The sequence below is a fragment of the Moschus berezovskii genome, chromosome 15 (assembly GCF_049115385.1).
Source record: "Moschus berezovskii isolate FMDL1 chromosome 15, NW_MosBer_1.0, whole genome shotgun sequence".
Taxonomy (NCBI): Eukaryota; Metazoa; Chordata; class Mammalia; order Artiodactyla; family Moschidae; genus Moschus; species Moschus berezovskii.
The window spans coordinates 11025334-11046154 of record NC_142474.1 but is presented as its reverse complement, the minus strand read 5'-3'; the positions used below and the strand labels follow the sequence as shown (position 1 = coordinate 11046154).

The window sequence follows — 20821 nt, the reverse complement described above, 5'->3', positions numbered from 1 at the left end:
TTGATATCTACAGAGCAAGAATATAATGTTCAGGTTCTTCTTTTCTACATGGTAAGATCAATTAGTACCTCTACGAGACAACATTTTTTGCCTTTTTATGCACAAGGGTCAGTTGTATTTCACCTGACACCCATTAGGATGGTTACTATCAAAAAAATAAAGGGAGAGAAAGAGAAAACAAGTGTTGGCAAGGAGGTGGAAAAACTAGAACACTTGTTCACTATTGGTCGGAATATAAAATGGTGCAAGCCCTTAGGATAACAATATGGCAGCTCCTCAAAAATTAAAGTTAGAATCACTGTATGATCCAACAATTCTGTTTCTGGGTATATATCCAAAAGAATTGATAGCAGGGTCTAGAAGAGGTATTTAGACATCAACGTTCGTAGCAGCATTATTCACAATGGCCAAAATGTGGAAGCAACCAAGTGTCCATCAATAGATGAATGGATAAACAAAATGCAGTGTATGCATACAATGGAATTTTATTTAGCCTTTAAAAGGAAGGAAAGTCTGATGTATGATACAACATGGATGACTATTAGCATATCGTGCTAAGTGAAATAAACCAGTCACAAAAGAAAAAGAACTGTATGATTCCACTTCAGGAGGTACCTAGTGTAATCAAATTCATAGAATACTAGTCAACTTTCAGAGTAGTAAAATAATGGTTGCCAAGGACTTCAGGGAGGAAGGAATCAGGAAGTTATGGCTTAATAGATGCAGAGTCTCAGATTTGCAAGATGAAAAGAGCTCTGGAGATGGATTGTAGTGACAGTAACGCAGCAATGTGACTATACCGAATGCCACTGAACTCTGTACTTTAAAACCGTTAAGATGGTAAATCTTATCCTATGTGTGGGTTTCTGTGCTCAATCATGTCCAACTCTCTGAGACCCCCTGGACTGTAGCGCACCAGGCTCCTCTGTCCATGGGATTTTCCAGGTGAGAATACTGGAGTGGGTTGCCACTTCCTTCTCCAAGGGATCTTTCCCAACCCAGGGATCAAACTCAGGTCTCTTGTATTGCAAATAGTTTCTTTACTGCTGAGCCACTGGTGAATCCTATGTGTATTTTACCACAATTTCTTTTAAAAATTAATGATAAAAAATAAGTTGCACTAATATCCTCCAGTACCCTTGCCTGGAAAATCCCATGGACGGAAGAGCCTGGTGGGCTACAGTCCATGGGGTCGTTAGGAGTCGGACACGACTGAGTGACTTCACTTTCACTTTTCACTTATGCATTGGAGAAGGAAATGGCAACCCACTCCAGTGTTCTTGCCTGGAGAATCCGAGGGACAGGGGAGCCTGGTGGGCTGCCGTCTATGGGGTCGCACAGAGTTGGACACGACTGAAGCGACTTAGCAGCAGCAGCAGCAGCACTAATACCATTTTTGTACAGCTTACAAAGTTGTGAAGTAGGGACTTCCTTGGTGGTCCAGTAGTTAAGACTTCACACTTCCAACACAGGGGTTGCCGGTTTGATTCCTGGTCAGTGAACTAAGATCCCACATGCTACATAGCCTAAAAGCAAATAAAATAAAATAAAAACACCTTAAAAAAAAAAAAGGCAAGGGGAACTTTCCTGGTGGTCCAGTGGCTTAGACTCCACACTCCCAATGCAGGGGGCCTGGGTTCGATCCGTGGTCAGGGAGCTAGATTCCACATGCCACAATGAAGTGTTTATATGAACTAAAGATCCCATGTGCCACAACTAAATTTGTGAAATGGCAAATAGCCTGTGTGCATGCTCAGTCACTCAGCCGTGTCTGAATCTGCGACCCTATGAACTGTGGCCTGCCAGGCTCCTTGTCTGTGGGATTCTCCAGGCAAGAATACTGGAATGGGTTGCTGTGCCCTCCTCCAGGGGATCTTCCCCACCCAGGGATCGAACCCACCTCTTTTACGTCTCCTGCATTGGCAGGCAGGTTCTCTATCACTAACTTAACCTGGGAAGCCCATAGCCTAGTCAAAGACAAAAGTATACCTTCCTGTAGAAACAGATGACCCTAAGCCAACACCTAGGATGCCATTGAAAGGGCATTCACTTGCCCAGTTCAAAGTCTTTAAAATTCACTGCAGTGTATATATATGTCCTTGTGTATGTGGGAAAGTTCTTTACAGTATATATCTTGGTGTAGATTTGCTAGATTATAGGATATGTATCATCAGATTGCTTCCTAAAGTGTGTATCTTAATAGTTTACACCCCCACCAGTAGTATAAACAGAAACCCAGATGTCCAGGAAACAAATGAAAAGATGTCTGACTTCTCTAGTAAACAGAGCAGTGCAAATTAGAACAAATTTGGGAGCATCTCAGACTTAGAAAATTTGCAAAAATTCAAAGTCTGCCATTATCAAGTGTTGGTCATATATTAAATTCCTGAGTCAGGAATATCTGGTTGAAGAATTCTAAAGCAGGCAGCCAGGAAGAAAAGAAAGAAACAGACGACAAGCCCTAAACACAGAGCCCCAAGGCTAATTTGCCCTTGAAGAAATAATGCCAGGCCCTTGTTTAAAATTCATGGAAAGAAAAGTGTGTACATGTTGGAATGGAGAAAAGATGCTTAGAAAATAGATTTTAAAGCCTACTCTTTTTAAAAAGTGTTTAAAATTTTTTCCAGCTTTATTGAGATATTATTGAGATTTAGCATATTTAAGTTTAAGGGATACAGCTTGATGATTTGATGCATGTATATGAAGTGAAGTGACAGTCACTCAGTCGTGTCCAGCTCTTTGTGACCCCATGGACTATACAGCTCATGGAATTCTTGCCTTTCCCTTCTCCAGGGGATCTTCCCAACCCAGGGATCGAACCCAGGTCTTCCACATTGCAGGCGGATTCGTTACCAATTGAGCCACCAGGGAATGTGAAATAATTACCACAATAAGTGTGTGTGTGTGTGGGGGGGGGGGGTGATAACTTTTAGGATCTAGTCTTTTAACAGCTTTTAACTATATAATAAAGTATTGCTAATTATAATCACCATACTGTACATGAGGTCCCCAGAATTTATTCATTATATAGCTAGAAATTGTAACTTTTGAAAACCTTCACCCATTTCCCCCAACCCCCTGGAAACCACCGTTCTTATTTGTGTGTGTGTGTGCGCGCTTAATCTCTCCGTGGTGTCTGACTCTTTGTGACCCCACGGATTGTAACCTGCCAGGCTCCTCTGTCCATGGAACTTTTCAGACAAGAATACTAGAGTGGGTTGCCATTTTCTACTCCAGGGGATCTTCCTAACCCAGGGCTTGAACCCATATCTCTTACGTCTACCCGCACTGGCAGGCAGGTTCTTTACCAACCGCGCCAGCCACGTATGAATGAGAACACAAAGGATCTGTCTTTCTCTGTCTTGCTCATCTCACTCAGCATAGTGCCCTCAAGGACTGGCCACACAGCCACAGAAGGCAGGGTTTCCGTCTTTTCTGTGGCTGAACAACATTGTAAGATGTAAAAACAAATATCAGGTTCCCAAAACAAAAGCTTCAAAGAAAGATTTTGATGGAAGCAGAAAAGTTATTGGCAACTTAGACAAACGAAGGGGCTTCCCTAATAGCTCAGTTGGTAAAGAATCCGCCTGCAACGGAGGAGACCCCAGTTTGATTCCTGGGCTGGGAAGATCCACTGGACAATGGATAGGCTACCCACTCTAGTATTCTTGGCCTTCCCTTGTGGCTCAACTGGTAAAGAACCCTCCTGCACTGCGGAAGACCTGAGTTCAAGCCCTGGGTTGGGAAGATCCCCTGGAGAAGGGAAAGGCTACCCACTCCAGTATTCTGGCCTGGAGAATTCCATGGACTGCATAATCCATGGGGTCACAAATAGTCGGACACGACTGAGCGACTTTTACTTTCACTTTAGACAAACCAAAGGAATCAAAATAATCATCACTGACAAGGACAGAGAAATGTTACGCTGTTAATCTGCAAACACAGCTCCAAATACTGTGAAATGTACCCAAAATTTAAACATCTTCGGGGGGTGGGAAGAATTTGGAGATTGGGATTGACATATATCACTGCTATGTATGAAATAGATGGCTCATGAGAACCTGCTGTGTAACCCAGGGAACTCTGCTCAGTGCTCTGTGGTGACCTAAATGGGAAGGGAATCTTTAAAAGAGTGGCTGTATTATACATGTGTACGTACAACTGATCTCAGTCTGCTCCGCAACAGAAACTGACACATCACTGTAAAGCAACTATACTCCAATAGAAATTTTAAAAAAGAAAGCAGGGACTCAAACAGGTATGTGTACCACAGTGCTCATAGCAGCATCATTTACAGTAAGTGGAGACAACCCAAATGGATGATGAATGACTGGATAAACAAGATGTAGTATATTCATGCATGTGTGTGTGCTCAGTCACTTCAGTCATGTCCAACTCTTTGCCACCCTATGGACTGTAGCCCTTAAGGCTCCTCTGTCCATGGGATTCTCCAGGCAGGAGTACTGGAGTGGGGTGCCATGCCCCCTCTAGGGGCTCTTCCCAACCCAGGGATTGAACCTGTGTCTCCTGTGGTGGATTTTTTACCCACTGAGTCACCTGGGAAGTCCAGTATATTCATACAAGGGAATTAGTATTCAGTCTTTAAAAGGGAGGAAATTTTGACACATGGGAGAACATGAATGAACCTTGAAAACATTATGCTAAGTGGAATATTGTTGTTGTTTAGTTGCTAAATCGTGTCCAACTCTTTGCAACCCCATAGACTGTAGCTCCCTAGGCTCCTCTATGGGATTTGCCAGGCAAGAATACTGAAGTGGATTGCTGTTTCCTTCTCCAGGAAATCTTCCCGACCCAGGGATTGAACCCATATCTCCTGCCTGACAGGCAGATTCTTTACCACTGAGCCACCTGGGAAGCCTCCAAGTGGAATAAGCCAGACACAAAAGGACAAATACTGTATGATTCTACTTAAGTGAAGTACCTAGAATAATCGAGCTCATAGAGACAGGAAGTAGAAGGGTGCTTACCAGGAGCAGAATGAGCAGGAATGGGAAGGGGCATTGAAGGGGTACCGAGCTTTAGTTTTGCCAGATGGAAAGAGTTCTGTGGATGGATGGTGGTGATGGTTGTGTGAATGGCCTTGATGCCACTGAACTGTAGACTTAAAAATAGTTAAAATGTAAGTTTCATGTTATGCATGTTTTACTACAATAAAAAAAAATGTTAAAAAAATAAGCATGTTTGGGTCCCCAAGGAAACCTGAATAAATTCTCAAAAGTACAAATAGTACAGATTATATTCTTTGATCCCTTTTGTTATGAGAAATGAATAGCAAACAGGAAAGAAACAACAAAGAATTTTAACCTCAGAAATTTCAAAAGCCTTCTTCCATGAGAGAGGAAATTAAAAACAAAATTTAGGAATAAGTATATCAAAAAGAATAATAATGTAAATCTCATGAGGTGAAGTCTGGGAAAAGCTAAGGTCATGTTCAGAGGGAAAGTCATAGCATGAAACATATTTCTAAACATCGAGGATGAAAATAATGAATTGAAAATGTGACTCAGAATTGAGGGGGAAGCAACACCAACCAATCTGCAAAAGCAGAAGAAGAGATTAATAAATATAAAAGAATTAGATAAAGATACTATAAAGAGATGAATAAAGATAAAATAAAGAATTAGAAAGCAGAGAAAGAGTAGACCTAATAAAAAAATTTGAGATTTAATTCTTTTTTAAGGAGGGAAAAAAAAAAATCTCACAAAATAAAACAGAAAACTGATGAACTTTTCTAATAAAAAGTAAAAGGAAAACACAGATACTAGATATTAGAAATTAGAATTTGACCACAAATTTAAAGGAAATAAAAATAATTATAAGAATATGCAAATCGGTATGCTTCACTGAACAGTGTATGTGTATCTATATACATATATAATTTTTAGGTGAAACAAATACATTGCCGTAAATATGATTAGTACGAGAAGTGCCTGTATGTAAAACTCAGTAGTTTTCTTTATATTCCAAAAATAACCAGTTAGAAAATATCCTGGGGACTAGATAGTAAGAAAACTACTGACCTATGATGGCAGGGGAAATTGCAAACGTTCTTAAGGGATTTATTTGTTTTTTGTATTTAACAAACCCTTATACAATATAGGGCTTATCATGTGCCAGGCATATTTAATCCTTAACAGCCCTGGAAGGCAGGTTTAATCATTACCCACATTTTTCAGCTGTAGAGACTGGGGCACAGGAAAGTTAAATAACTTTGCCGAAGTCACCCAGCATACAAGCAGCACCAGATTTCAAAGTGCAGGCGGCTTCCAGCATCTCTGCTCTTTGCTGTTACGCTGCGCAGGGAGTAGATTCAAAGATAAACCGTGTTTCAGGAGGGAAGACCCAATATCACCAAGTGACTTACTCACAGCTGAACTGGGCTTTCTCACAAGGGCTGAGATGCTGACCGTCTAGATGTCCAGGGTGACTGTCAGCAGAATGGCGCCCCCCGCCCCAGGGATGCACTGAATCGTGCAGGGGTCCCTGAGGAAGCCACAGCTCAGAGCGGACCCCCTCCTCTGAGACTGACAACGCCGATGTGCTGGCCCTTTCTAACTCAGCACGCAATCTCCTCCTCTCTTAGATCCAGGAGATGGTCCACTCGGAGGTTGCTGCAGCCTATGACTCGGGCCGACCAGGGCCCCTGCTGGGCCGCCCGGCGATGCTGGCCAGCCACATGAGCGCCCTCAGCCAGTCCCAGCTCATTTCTCAGATGGGCATCCGGAGCAGCATCGCCCACAGCTCCCCGTCACCCCCAGGGAGCAAGTCAGCAACCCCCTCTCCCTCCAGTTCAACTCAGGAGGAGGAGTCGGAGGCACATTTCAAGGTACGTGGGGATGGAGATGCAAAGGCTTCAGATGCCTTAGAACGCCTTCCCATCAGCAGGGGACAGGCCCTGCGAGGAAATGGGCATCGCCTATCTCTAGAAAAGACTGCAAGAGTATAACTGTCCCCTATGTTGGAAAAGAAGGAAAATTCTGGAAAAACATGATGATGTCTTATTCCTCAATGGCCAGTGGGTCATTTCGGTGGCATTGATGGCATTGGCAAGATCCTCAGGGCCACATCTTGTGGCCACTCTGACCTTTCAGGAGGACCACAGAGATGTGTGGTCCAGCAGAGGGCACCTCTGGGCATCACTGTGGGAGGGAGCATTAAAAACAACCCCCCACTGGGGACATGACCCCCGCATATCCCTGGAACCAGGGGTTGTCCTGCTTCTTCAAGAACATGCCAGGGAATGAGAGCTCACCACCTGTCCAGCTCCTGACCTTTCTTTGCACTGACCCCAAGCCTCCCTCCCTGTCAAAGAGCATCTTGTTTTACTGGAGCAGAAACAGAGACCCAGAAAAGCCAAGGATGCTTGTGTTTGCCCGGAATCTTCCAGTGAGCTGCTGGCAAAATCAAGACTTGCTCCCACAATGCCTGCCTCCCTTTCTTCTTCATAAGGGCCTCTCACCTCTTTCCATGGTGTCCCTGAAGAGGCCCGGGGCAGTAATCGTGGCATCCATCAGAGACCCTGACCTCCTGGCTGGGGTGGGCGCATCTGGATCCTGGTCCAGCTTCATCCTCAGGGTAACTTGGTCACTACTGTAGTCCAGGCAGGAGGTGCTTTTAATTTAATTTGTATTTAACAAACCCTTCTAAAACACTTCCATGGGGCAGATACTATTCTAAGGGCATGACAGGTATTAATCCATATAATCTTTATCACAACCCTATGTGGTAGGTGCCTTTATTATCTCTGATTGGCACATGGGGAAACCGAGGCACAGAGAGGTTAAGTGACTTATCAGGTGTCACAGAACCAGGATTTAAACCAAGGTGGTTGTAGTCTGGCTCCAGCACACGTACTCTAAACCACCCGCAACACCCCATCTGCTTGGCAGACAGAACTGAGGCTTGGAGAGGGGGGTGACTGCAGAGAAACACTCAAGAACGGGACTGATGTGGCCACAGACTGCCCCTCACTGACCCTCAGACCCACAGACCTGAGTCTGGCCCGTGGTTTCCTTATCAGTTTATGATATTACCTTCATTTTCTTGGAGCATTAGTGCCACAGTCTTTGTGGCAGGATCCACGGCCTTTGGCCAAAATCCCTGGTCCTTGGGTGGCCTGGGAGTCCTAGTCGGTGGGGGACGTGCCCACCCCCTCCATCCTGGAAGGCAGGTGCCCACAGTACTGAGGTCCTGGAGTCTGACTGCATCAGAGGCCAGGTATCCAGGGTGAGGTCACCCTGGTGACAGTTACATTAACCTCTCTCCCGTCCAGCAACTTCAAAGAGGGCCAGGGGGACTAAGCCACCTGCCCCAAGTCGCAGAGCTGAAATGTGGTGGGAGAGACCGGTCTTATTCAATCAAGAATAATCTTTGGGGATTATTTGTGATCACAAGAGGGGAGAGGTGTTAAGAAAAAAATATATATCCAAAACTTGGAAATAGTCCAAAAACAGATAACTGCACAGTCTTTCAATGGCAGATCACTGCCTCATCGAACATGTTCAAGAATTATCTGATGAATCTCTGGGAGATTATCCCTTCCTTTTGATTCCTCCCTCATTATTGATGGGGGCTTTTACATTCTGTAAAGGAAGATGTTAACTTGGGGTGGGAGGAAAATGAGGAAGAGGTAAGCGATTTCTGTCTGATTACAAGGCAAATTAATTTTTCCCTGTGGAGACACAAATGACTTCTGTGCAGCAGAAAAGACTACAGACCCAGAGGTGATAGTTTTATTGCTCTGTAGGGCAGTTACTTGTTTCTTTCTTGTTTTTTTGAATGAACTTTACCATCATTCTGAATGAAAAACCCAGGGCTCGTACCCAGGGCATGTGTGCACACTCGCTTGTGTGTGATTTATGTGTGTGTGTGTGTGTATTCAAGCCCAGGGGATGGCCAGGGCATTGCCGATGTATAAGCAGGGCTGGGCAAGCTGGGAAAAGCTAAGGAAGGTCCAGCTCGGCCTAGGCTGGGTCGGTTAGCTGGAGGTCCTGGGCTTCTTTGGTTTTCTAACTCCCCTCACCTGGGCAGATGTCGGGAGAAAAGAGACCTTCAGCCGATCCTGGCAAAAAGGCCAAGAACCCAAAGAAGAAGAAGAAGAAGGATCCCAATGAGCCGCAGAAACCTGTGTCAGCCTACGCACTCTTCTTCAGAGACACTCAGGCCGCCATCAAGGGACAGAACCCCAGCGCAACCTTCGGGGATGTGTCCAAAATCGTGGCCTCCATGTGGGACAGCTTGGGGGAGGAGCAGAAGCAGGTGAGCCCCCATCCCTTTCTGGGCCATCCCCCAAGGCTCTGTAGTCAGACTTGGAAGGTCTGGAACTAGGTTCAGCCTCTGGAAGTAGGGGAACTAGCCTCTGCCCAGCCTCTGCTGAGGACTCTACTGGGCTCACTTTGCCCGTCTGTAAACTGGGGATGTAGGGCCGGCCCCATTTGGCTGTTCTGTAGCTGTGTTCACTAGCAACTTGGTTAAGTGGGGAAGGAAACTGGACCTCTGCTGCCTCATCTGTTAAATGGGAACAATCATCTCCATCCATCGTGTGCCTCCAACTCTGAAAGTCTGGGGTCCAGCTCACAGCTTTCCTACCCACTGGCCATAAGCCTGTGGCTTCTGCTCAAGGGCCTGCAGGGGGAATAGAAGCAGACCTAGCTCAGAGGTTAGCACCAGTTACCAGCCCTGTGAGCTCAGGGCACCTAACCTCTCCCCGATATCGCCCACTTCTTGGATCTTTCAGGCCTACAAGAGGAAGACTGAAGCAGCGAAGAAGGAGTATCTGAAGGCTCTGGCAGCCTACAGGGCCAGCCTTGTTTCCAAGGTAACATCTGGGATCCCTAAGCCCAGTCCTTGAGGAATAGAGCAAGAACCAAAGTCCATGGGAACAATCAACACCACAGGTCTTGAAAGGGATGGATAAGACCAATGTGGTCCCTTCTCCAGGCTTCCCAGGTGGCACTAGTGGTAAAGAACCCACCTGCCAATGCAGGAGATATAAGAGACCTGGGTTCAGTCCCTGGGTGGGGAAGATCCCCTGGAGGAGGGCATGGCACCCCATTCCAGTATTCTTGCCTGGAGAATCCCCATGGACAGAGGAACCTGGAGAGCTATAGTCCATAGAGTCTCACAGAGTCGGACGCAACTGAACAACTTAGCACACACGCACGCGGTCCCTCCTCCAGGGTCCCTCCTGTGTGCCAGCTCATGCTGCGTACTTTACACGCATCTCTTTTCACATGATTCTTCCAACAAGAACCCAGTACACAGAGGAGTTGAGCAACTTGCCTGGAAGGATCCAGTCTGTTAACTGGCTGTACTAGGATTCAAACCTGGTTTTGCTCGTCTTCAAAACTGGCCTCTACTCCTGTCCTACGCTCAGCCTTCTCTGTCAACACCAATATCACAGGAGGCTCCGCATGGGGGTGGTTGCATGGTTCAAGCCCGGGAGGGAGGTGATCTGGCAGCTGCTACAGAGGACATGGTTTCTGAATTGGGCCAGAAAGGGTCAAGCAAAGAGGGTGTCCCAAATCAAGGGAACAGCCCATGCAAAGGCACAGAGGCTGGGAGAAGCCCACGGAGAGGATAACCCAGCTGGGCGGTGCTCGTGCCTCGGGCCAAGCTGAGAAGCATGGGTTCGCCCGTGGGCAGGGGAACCCCCAGGGATTAAAATACGGGGTGGTTGGATGGTCAGAGCCAAGGGTGGTGGGTCCTGAGTGATCTCTGGTGAGCCCCCTGCTCTCCTCCAAGAAGTGCGAGAGCCAGCCAGTGGGTTACAAAACCACGTGGGTCTCGTGGCCCAAGTTCCGGCTTTTTCACGTTGGTTCCGGCTTATCCAGATTGGTGTCTGTTGCCTTCCAGAGCTCCTCTGACCAGGGTGAGACCAAGAGCGCTCAGGCGAACCCGCCGGCCAAGATGCTCCCCGCCAAGCAGCCCATGTACGCCATGCCGGGCCTGGCCTCCTTCCTGACCCCGTCTGACCTGCAGGCCTTCCGCAGCGGGGCCTCCCCCGCCAGCCTCGCCCGGACGCTGGGCTCCAAGTCGCTGCTGCCCAGCCTCAGCGCCTCCCCGCCGCCACCGCCCTCTTTCCCTCTCAGCACACCCTTGCACCAGCAGCTACCGCTGCCACCCCACGCCCAGGGCACCCTCCTCAGCCCACCTGTCAGCATGTCCCCAGCCCCCCAGCCTCCCGTTCTGCCCGCTCCCATGGCACTCCAGGTGCAGCTGGCCGTGAGCCCCTCACCTCCAGGGCCACAGGTAAGCAGGACCCAGTGAGAATGCGCCCCTGGGGGACCCCCTTGCAGAAAGGGAAGCTTGGGATTCCAAATTCTGGCCCTGCCACTCACAGCCTGTGAAACCTCAGCCTTGGCACTTTACCACTCTGAGCCTCAGTGACCACATCTGTGAAATGGGATGAGTACGCCTCGCCTGAGATGCACTGGCTGCAGAGAACAGCTGGCAGGTTGCCAGGCAGCTTCTTCCGATTCCTAGGGTATCCCAGGCCTTCCTCTCTCAGCTTCTGTCCATTCCTGCTCTCTGGCCGGAGAGGCTGAGGCCACTGAGCCTTAGCTCCTGGCTCTCCCCAAAGCCTTTGAAGCCTGACCCTTGCTAATTGCTCCACAGACACTGGAATTACAAGGCCTGCTTGACCCCGGGAGGTCACTCAGTCCAGTAAGTCCATTTTACAGAGTGGGAAATGGAGGTCCAGGGAAGGAAAGTCCTTCACCACCAGCACCCCACCCTTGCAGCTAAGACTAGGACTGGATTTTCCAGAAGGTGCTGTACCAGGGAAAAGAAAGAAGTGATCCAGGCAGGCGGGCAGAGCAGAAATTTCTTAAAGCCGGGGAAGCGTCTCTGCGAACAGCCCCATCCCCTCCTTGCTGCCTGAGAGGCACCCCTGTGGCTCGCCTTTGCTTACCGCCTTCTCTTCCCCCCTCGGCAGGACTTCCCTCACATCTCTGAGTTCCCCAGCGGTTCCGGATCCCGCTCCCCTGGCCCGTCCAACCCCGCGAGCAGCGGAGACTGGGACAGCAGTTACCCCAGCACCGAGTGTGGCGTCAGCGCCTGCAGGTGGGCCCTCACCCCCTGCCCCTGCCCACGGTAGGGGGGCACTGCAGATCACTGTCACCTGCAGGAGGGCCCTCACCCCCCACCCCTGCCCACGGTGGGCACTGCTGATGCGAGCAGCGCGAAGATGGGGCGACAGGGAGGCAAGGGCAGGGGGGCACACTGCAGATCACTGTCACCTGCAGGAGGGCCCTCACCCCCCCGCCCATGGTGGGGGGACACTGCAGATCACTGTCACCTGCAGGAGGGCCCTCACCCCCCACCCCTGCCCACGGTGGGCACTGCTGATGCGAGCAGCGCGAGGATGGGGCGACAGGGAGGCAAGGGCAGGGGGGCACACTGCAGATCACTGTCACCTGCAGGAGGGCCCTCACCCCCCCGCCCATGGTGGGGGGACACTGCAGATCACTGTCACCTGCAGGTGGGCCCTCACCCCCCCACCCCTGCCCACAGTGGGCACTGCTGATGCGAGTCGCGTGAGGATGGGGCGACAGGGAGGAAAGGGCAGGGGGCACACTGCAGATCACTGTCACCTGCAGGAGGGCCTTGTGGGCACCAGGTGCCCGGCGTCTTCAGGAGAGGAAGTAGAACAAAGCAAGGACCCATAGGGACTCTGCTGTCTGGGGCCGGGCCTGTGGAGGACACTGAGGCCCGTCTTCTCTCCTGCTGTTTTTCCTTCCATCCTGTTATTTTTCTTTTCCTTTTTTTTTTTTTTTTTTTTGAAATTTATGTATTTATTTAGTCTTCCCTGGTGGCTCAGATGGTAAAGAATCTTCCTGCAGTGCAGGAGACCCAGATTCGACCCTGGGTCAGGAAAATCCCCCGAAGAAGGGCACGGCCACCCGCTCCAGTTATTCTTGCCTGGAGGATTCCACGCGCAGATTTATTTATTTTTGGCTGCACTGGGTCTTTGCTGTGGCTCACCGGGCTCTAGAGCTCGGGCTCAGTAGTTGTGGCGCAGGAGCTTAGTTGCCCCATGCCTCCTGGAATCTTCCTGGAGCAGGGATGGAGCCTGCCAGGTGGATTCTTCACCCCTGGACCACCAGGGATGTCTCCACCCTGTTTTCTTTTTTCACAAGTGCTTCCGCCTGACATTCATTGCTAGAACGTCGGTCTTTGGTCAGCTTCCCTAGGAGCAGAACCTGAAGCAGGAATTTGGTGCCCTGTATCCTGGGTGTTCATTGGAAGGAATGATGCTAAAGCTGAAACTGCAATACTTTGGCCACCTCATGCGACGAGTTGACTCACTGGAAAAGACTCTGATGCTAGGAAAGGTTGGGGGCGGGAGGAGAAGGGGACGACAGAGAATGAGATGGCTGGATGGCATCACCGACTCTGTGGACTTGAGTTTGAGTGAACTCCGGGAGTTGGTGATGGACAGGGAGGCCTGGCGTGCTGTGATTCATGGGGTCGCGGAGAGTCGGACACGACTGAGGGACTGGACTGAACTGAACCAGTAGTGGGGGTAGGGCAGCCGCCGCGGCAGGGAGGAGCCTAGTGAGGGCGTGGCCTCAGCCAGAGACTGGCTTTTATTTTTTAATTAATTAATTAATTTTAATTGGAGAATAATTACTTCACAATATTGTGATGGTTTTTGCCATACATCAAGATCAATCGGCCACAGATACACGTGTCCCCTCCATCCTGAACTCCCCCCACCTCCCTCCTCCCACCATTCCTCTGGGTTGTCCCAGATCACTGGATTTGGGTGCCCTGCTTCATGCATCCAACTTGCACTGGTCATCTGTTTTCCATATGGTAATATACATGTTCCAGTGCTATTCTCTCTGGTTTTGCCCTGATCTCACGGGAGCTCTGGGCTCCAATCACAGCACAGATTTGGTCCCATTTTTTAAAATAAATGAATTTTTTATTATTTTTTGGCCGCACCGCGTGGCATGCAGAATTCTGTGTTCCCCAACCAGGGATTGAACCAGAGCTCCTGTAGTGGAAGCATGGAGATTTGATCCCAACTTGAAAAAGTTCTAGCTGTTTGGTTCCCGCGCGCGGGACCGGCCCAGACCTTCACGCATCCTCCGAGGGGCCGCTGAATCCGGGAAGGGGATGGAAGGCCGGTGCGCAGCTGTCCCCATGCGCTCGGGCTCTGGGTCCAGCCCCGTGGAGCCCAGGGGACTCCTGGACGGGGCGGGGGGCGGCCACATCAGCTCTGACAGCCCCTCCTTTCTCCCCAGCCTGCTCCCCAGGGATAAGTCGCTCTACCTCACCTAAGCCCGTCTCCCTGTCCTCCCTGAGGCTTGCTGGAAGGGCGCTGCTCAGAGCCTGAAGGGCTGACAGCAGAAAAGAGGCCTCGGCAGGAAGCAGGGCGCCGGCGCGGAGCGCAGTGAGACGCCCGGGCCCAGGGCTGAGGCTCTTGCTCACCTCCCGGCAGACTCTGCAGAGGCCGCTCGCCGCCCGCCGCCAGCCCAAAGAACCTGCTGGAACCTCCCGCCCCCTGACCGCTTGCTCCAGGGTTCCTGTGGACCCCGCGCCTCGCCTGCCGCCGTCCCCTCCGTCTGGCGCCAGAGCCCACGGCCGCCAGAGCCGCCCCTGGACCGGTGGCCCTGCCGCAGGAAACCACCCCCAGATGCGCCGGGCGGGGGTCGACTCGGCGCCAGACGTGCAAATCCGGTTTTACAGTGTGAACAAGACATTATGACACTTATAAACTGTTGGCTCCATGTAAGTATTAGTTGACTACGTGTTTTAGAAGCTGTGCTGAAGACACCTGTAAGATTATTTTGTTGGGATGGGGTGGGGCGGAAAGTAGATTCCTTAAAGGTTAAAAAAAAAAAAAGCATTTTATATGACCCTTAGCACATTTTTTTTTAAGTTTTATCTTAAGGGAGACGTGCACAAAAGAGGCTGCCAAACCATTTCACCCTCTGTACAGCAGAAACTGGACAATTTACAGCCACACGCAGAGACATTGCGCTTTTTTTTTTAAATCATACATTCATCTATTTAAAACAGCCAGCAAAGACTTCTGTCAGTTTATGAGGAACAATCGAGAACAAAATTGCAGTTTCTATCATAAAGTGTGTGTGCTTTGGGGGTTGGTTTGGGTTTGGGTTCTTAATGTTTGCAGCTGTTTTCTGACCCTGCAAATGTCTGTCTTGGTGCCCAGTGCTTCTCTCGAATTTCTTTATAATAAAACTGATGAAAAGTTGGAAACAAGCCTGTCTCTCTTTACACTTGGTAAGCCAAGGGCAGGCCCTCTGCAGTAGTCCTTGGTGGTGGGATTCGCCAGGACAGAGCCCCTGGTGTCAGTCAGGCTGAGGGAAAAGTGCCCCCTGCCCTTTCTCCATCCCCGAGGGTCTCTGTGGGCGACAGAGCCTCGATGGCCTCAGTCTTGCCATCTGTAGAAGTGGGGCAATGTAGTTTCCCATGATGATTCAAAGGGGCTCTGGCCTTTCGTCCTGGCCACACAGGGAGCTCCCATCAGCAGGTGACCACACTGAGCCCCTCCCGACCACTCCCTTGCCCCTGCTGGAGCTTCTGTCCTCGGGAAATTTCCAATCTGGTGGATTTAGGGCAGCAGGAGCCCAGGGTGGGCAGAGGGATTCCTCCAAACCCGAGTAGAGCAAGCATCTCAGACAGGGAACTCTTAACTGGTTTTCCCGACAGATGTTAGGGGTGATACTATATTAACTGTTTCTGGAAAAATCACAATTGCCCAATGTGGAGGAGCTATGGGGAGACTGCAGCTCTTGGGCCTCATGACACAGCTATTTTGAGATGAGGGGCAGGTGCTGGCAGCCTGAACCAGGCTGTGACCCAGACAGAGGAGGCTCCATGGGTCTGGCCCCTCGTTCTCCAATCACATAACCCTGCTTCACCCAGATAACAACTCCTGGGATAGGCACAATTTCTCTGAGCCGTTTCCTCACTGGAGGGCATCTTGTAATCCACTTTGGAAAAAGAAAAACAGAAAACCCAGCCAGACAAACACAAACAACAAGCTGTCATGTCAGTAGCATCGTCCCAGTGTGAAGCATCAATATTTCACGTGGTTACAGTTTCCGGTGTGGAGCTTGTCAGTAACACACAGCTGACTTAGAGAGTTTAATCTTCGACTCTTGTTTCTCTTAATACATTGGAGAAGTAACATTGCTGGATCACTGGGACCCACGCACAGTCCCAGATAACAAGAGTGCAGGGCTGTTGGGCTCTTGCTGCTGAGGTGGACGCTCCCACCTGCTCTCCCCACCACCACCCCACATTGCTACATTAGGATCTCAGGGTTCCTTTGGCCACGTCCACGTGCTGATGCTGGCCTCTCAGCTCCAAGGATACTCAGAGGCACCCAGACGGAGTCTGAATACCCTGCCCACACGTATCAGGGGGTGGCCAAGTGGGTACGTCCCGAGGGTCCAGAGAGTGGAAGCAGAGTGCATGGACAGTGGAAGGTACAAGGTTGATTTCAGGGTGAAGAAGTCCATGATGCCTACCATAGGGGAAGGGGTTGGTGCCCCGCCCAGATCCCTTTATGGGCTGGCTCCTGCGTGTTGGCTGTTCACTGATCACAGCTGTCCCCTTTGTCCTAGTCGTCGCCCTGGACCAGGAGGGGATGCCCCATGCCCAGGAGCTGCCCTCCTAACCAAATAATGGAGCAGCCAACTCCATGGTACTACTCGTGCTCCAGAGCTCCGTGAGATCACAATGCAGCGGGTCCCCATCTTTGCTTAGCTCCTTCTCTACCCTGCCCTGCTTCCCTCACTCCCCTACTCAGAGCACCTGCCTGGTAAATTTCTTAACCCAGAAACCCCATCTCAGGCTCTTATTTCTCAGACAATGGACCCACGATCCTAGCTGAGCAGAGTGGGGTCACACCAGTAACATTCCATGTTCTTTCCCTGGCTCTGGCCCTGCCTTCAAGTGTAAGACTCGAGGTTGGCCCTTGAAACCAACCCAAGCCTTACGCAGGGAAGATCTAGCTTCTCATATGTTCACAAAGAAATCCTCTCGGAACTTCCCTGGTGGTGCAGTGGCTAATACTCCACACTCTCAATGCCGGGGGCCCAGGTTTGATCCCTGGTTGGGGAACTAGATCCCACGTGCCGCAACGAAATCTCCCATATGTTGCGATGAAGATCAAAGGTCCTGTGTGCTGCAAGTAAGACCCGGAGCAGGCAAAGAAATATTTTTAAAAAAGAAATTGTCTCCCCAAGGAGGTCCTCTCTCCAGGAGGCAGTGTCTGCTACCTCTTCCTGTTCTGCCCAGAGACAATGCTGGTTCGGCCCATGGAGCCCCTGGAAGCCCAATGCCACGCCCACTGTAAAAGCACTGAGGCTTCTTCACAGATGCCCCCACCCTGTTCCTGTGCCCCAAAGCTGCCACCCTGGGCTCAGAATAGACCAGCTACCGCTGTAGCCATGGCCCCCCCGATCTGCCAAGGCCAGTCTGTGGCCTGGACCCACTAGTCCTTGAGGTCACATGTTATTGTTGCTTGGTCCCTGGTGCAGGGCCCCTGACCTGGTGAGGCCCCTCAGCTCCTGCCTGCAGCCCACCCTCCCCCACCCGTCTCCCCTGTCTGTGGAGCTGACCCAGGAACCAAAACTGTTTGCCCTTCCAGGTGCCAAATGCTTGATTCAGCTGCCTGCATCTTCCAGCTCCCCCACAAAACCCTGGAATCCTAGCAGGGGCAAAGGCCAAGCTTCTCATCCCGAAAGGAAGGCGTGGCTGGTCCTGAGCTTGCCCAGAGGTAATCCCTCCCTCTAGGGCTGCATCTGAATTTCCACATTAGACAGAATGTGGGCAACATGGCCCGGATGGGCTTTCTGATGAATTTTCAGAGTCCAGGATGCTAAAATTCAATTTATTCATTCAGCAGGAATACAAACAAGTGAGCAGTTTACTCTCTGACAGGCCCTCAGCTGAGCAAGTGGAATCGGACACAGAGTCCGCCAGTCTAGGAGCTTACAGCAAGTCGGCGAGGCAGAGAATGAAACCAATAATATTAAATTAATCCTCAATTTATAATTTCATATCATAAATCATTAAAAAAACATACATTTAAAACTACTATGTGGCCAGTGCATAAAAGGGAGCCAGGAGAAGGCAGAAGAGGGCCCCCCAGTCCAACTGGGAGTCTGCCAAGGTTTCCTGGGTAGCTGACATCTGGACTGCGCCCTGCCCGGTGACCAGGACTGAGCTGGAGAACTGGCCTGTGCCTGAAGAATGCCGTATTTTCCTGATTCTGACCTCAGAGGCTGACTCTCTGGTTGTGATTCTGCAAAGGTGAAGGGGGGTGGGGAGGGATGAATTCAGAGTATGGGATTAACTGATACACACTCTGTGTATGAAATAGATATGCAGCAAGGATTTACTGTATAGCATAGGGAACTGTTCACGGTTCACATATTGCTGAAGCCTGGCTTGGAGAATTTTGAGCATGACTTTACTAGCGTGTGAGATGAGTGCAACTGTGCGGTGGTTTGAGCATTCTTTGGCATTGCCTTTCTTTGGGATTGGAATGAAGACTGACCTTTTCCAGTCCTGTGGCCACTGCTGAGTTTTCCAAATTTGCTGGCATATTGAGTGTAGCACTTTCACAGCATCATCTTTCAAGATTTGAAATAGCTCAACTGGAATTCCATCACCTCCACTAGCTTTGTTCGTAGTGATGCTTTCTAAGGCCCACTTGACTTCACATTCCAAGATGTCTGGCTCTAGGTCAGTGATCACGTTATCGTGACTATCTTGGTCACGAAGATCTTTTTTGTACAGTTCTTCTGTGTATTCTTGCCACCTCGTCTTAATATCTTCTGCTTCTGTTAGGTCCATACCATTTCTGTCCTTTATCGAGCCCATCTTTGCATGAAATGTTCCCTTGGAATCTCTAATTTTCTTGAAGAGATCCCTTGTTTTTCCTATTCTGTTATTTTCCTCTATTTCTTTGCATTGATCACTGAGGAAGGTTTTAGAAAAGGCAGAGGCACCAGAGATCAAATTGCCAACTCTGCTGGATCATGGAGAAAGCAAGAGAGTTCCAGAAAAACATCCATTTCTGCTTCATTGACTATGCCAAAGCCTTTGACTGTGTAGATCACAATAAACTGTGGAACATTCTTAAAGAGATGGGAATCCCAGACCACCTGACCTGCCTCTTGAGAAACCTGTAGGTCAGGAAGCAACAGTCAGAACTGTACATGGAACAACAGACTGGTTCCAAATAGGAAAAGGAGTGCGTCAAGGCTGTATATTGTCACCTTGCTTATTTAACTTCTATGCAGAGTACATCATGAGGAACGCTGGGCTGGAAGAAGCACAAGCTGGAATCAAGATTGCTGGGAGAAATATCAATAATTTCAGATATGCAGATGACACTACCCTTATGGCAGAAAGTGAAGAGGAACTCAAAAGCCTCTTGTTGAAAGTGAAAGAGGAGAGTGAAAAGGTTGGCTTAAAGCTCAACATTCAGAAAACAAAGATCATGGCATCTGGTCCCATCACTTCATGGGAAATAGATGGAAAAACAGTGGAAACAGTGTCAGACTTTATTTTTTTGGACTCCAAAATCACTGCAGATGCTGATTGCAGCCATGAAATTAAAAGACGCTTACTCCTTGGAAGGAAAGTTATGACCAACCTTGATAATATATTGAAAAGCAGAGACATTACTTTGCCAACAAAGGTCCATCTAGTCAAGGCTATGGTTTTTCCCATGGTCATGTATGGATGTGAGAGTTGGACTGTGAAGAAAGCTGATCACCGAAGAATTGATGCTTTTGAACTGTGGTGTTGGAGAAGACTCTTGAGAGTCCCTTGTACCGCCAGGAGATCCAACCAGTCCATTCTAAAGGAGATCAATCCTGGGTGTTCATTGGAAGGACTGATGCTAAAGCTGAAGCTGCAATACTTTGGCCACCTCATGCGACGAGTTGACTCACTGGAAAAGATTCTGATGCTGGGAAGGATTGGGGGTGGGAGGAGAAGGGGACGACAGAGAGTGAGATGGCTAGATGGCATCGCCGACTCTGTGGACATGAGTTTGAGTGAACTCCGGGAGTTGGTGATGGACAGGGAGGCCTGGCGTGCTGTGATTCATGGGGTCGTGGAGAGTCGGACACGACTGAGCGACTGAACTGAACTGAACTGATAGGGAACTGTATTCAATATCTTGTAATAACCTGTAATGGAAAAGAATAGAAAAGAATATAGATGTATACCCAAGCATAGCACACGGGCACACACACCACACATATCACATACCACGTGCCCACCAGGCCCATGCATACACGCCAGTACGTCCTGGCTAGTACATAATACGAGAAACTTTACCTTCCTGCGTAGAGCTTAAATAACAGCAATAATAACGTCAAAGAACTTTCCATGTGTTAGCTCATTATTATTCACAGCAGCTCTTTGAAGAGGAGACTATTACTCCAAGTCTCACATGAGAAAATGGGGAAGGAGCTTTGCTCAAGGTCATGGGACTCGTAGGATGCAGAGCCAATATTCTCCCAGGCAAGCTGTGCCTGGATCTGTCCCTCATCACCACGCACAGCAGCCCTTCGTCTCTCTGGCCTAAGTTTCACCCCACATTCAGGGCTTACCTGGGCCTTCAGCCTCCCTTCTCTCCAGAGGAAGGGTGTTCCTGCTGCCAGAAGGGACCCCCACCCCCACCCACCCAACTCTGTCCATCCGACCTTGTCAGCCCTTGACCTTCCACAGGAGAGCTAGACCCTGCAGTGGAGGAAGACTGCCCTCCAGAGGTTCCTATTAAATACAAAGCGGGTTA

The 20821-nt window shown here is 49.5% G+C and overlaps 1 protein-coding gene across 2 annotated transcripts in view; it reads left to right on the top strand.

Moving 5' to 3' along the window:
* Positions 1–14688, top strand: part of TOX2 (TOX high mobility group box family member 2) — a 151868-nt gene extending 137180 nt beyond the window's left edge. The window contains exons 4-9 of one of the 2 annotated variants that reach the window (XM_055437585.2): positions 6605–6847; positions 9052–9279; positions 9758–9838; positions 10876–11271; positions 11957–12084; positions 14471–14688. In XM_055437585.2, coding sequence (XP_055293560.2) covers positions 6605–6847; positions 9052–9279; positions 9758–9838; positions 10876–11271; positions 11957–12084; positions 14471–14537 — 1143 coding nt within the window. In that variant the 3' untranslated portion in view covers positions 14538–14688. Of the gene's footprint in view, positions 1–6604; positions 6848–9051; positions 9280–9757; positions 9839–10875; positions 11272–11956; positions 12085–14273 lie in introns of both variants that reach the window. The other variant, XM_055437588.2, reaches the window with a different exon arrangement.
* Positions 14689–20821: the final 6133 nt, after the last annotated feature.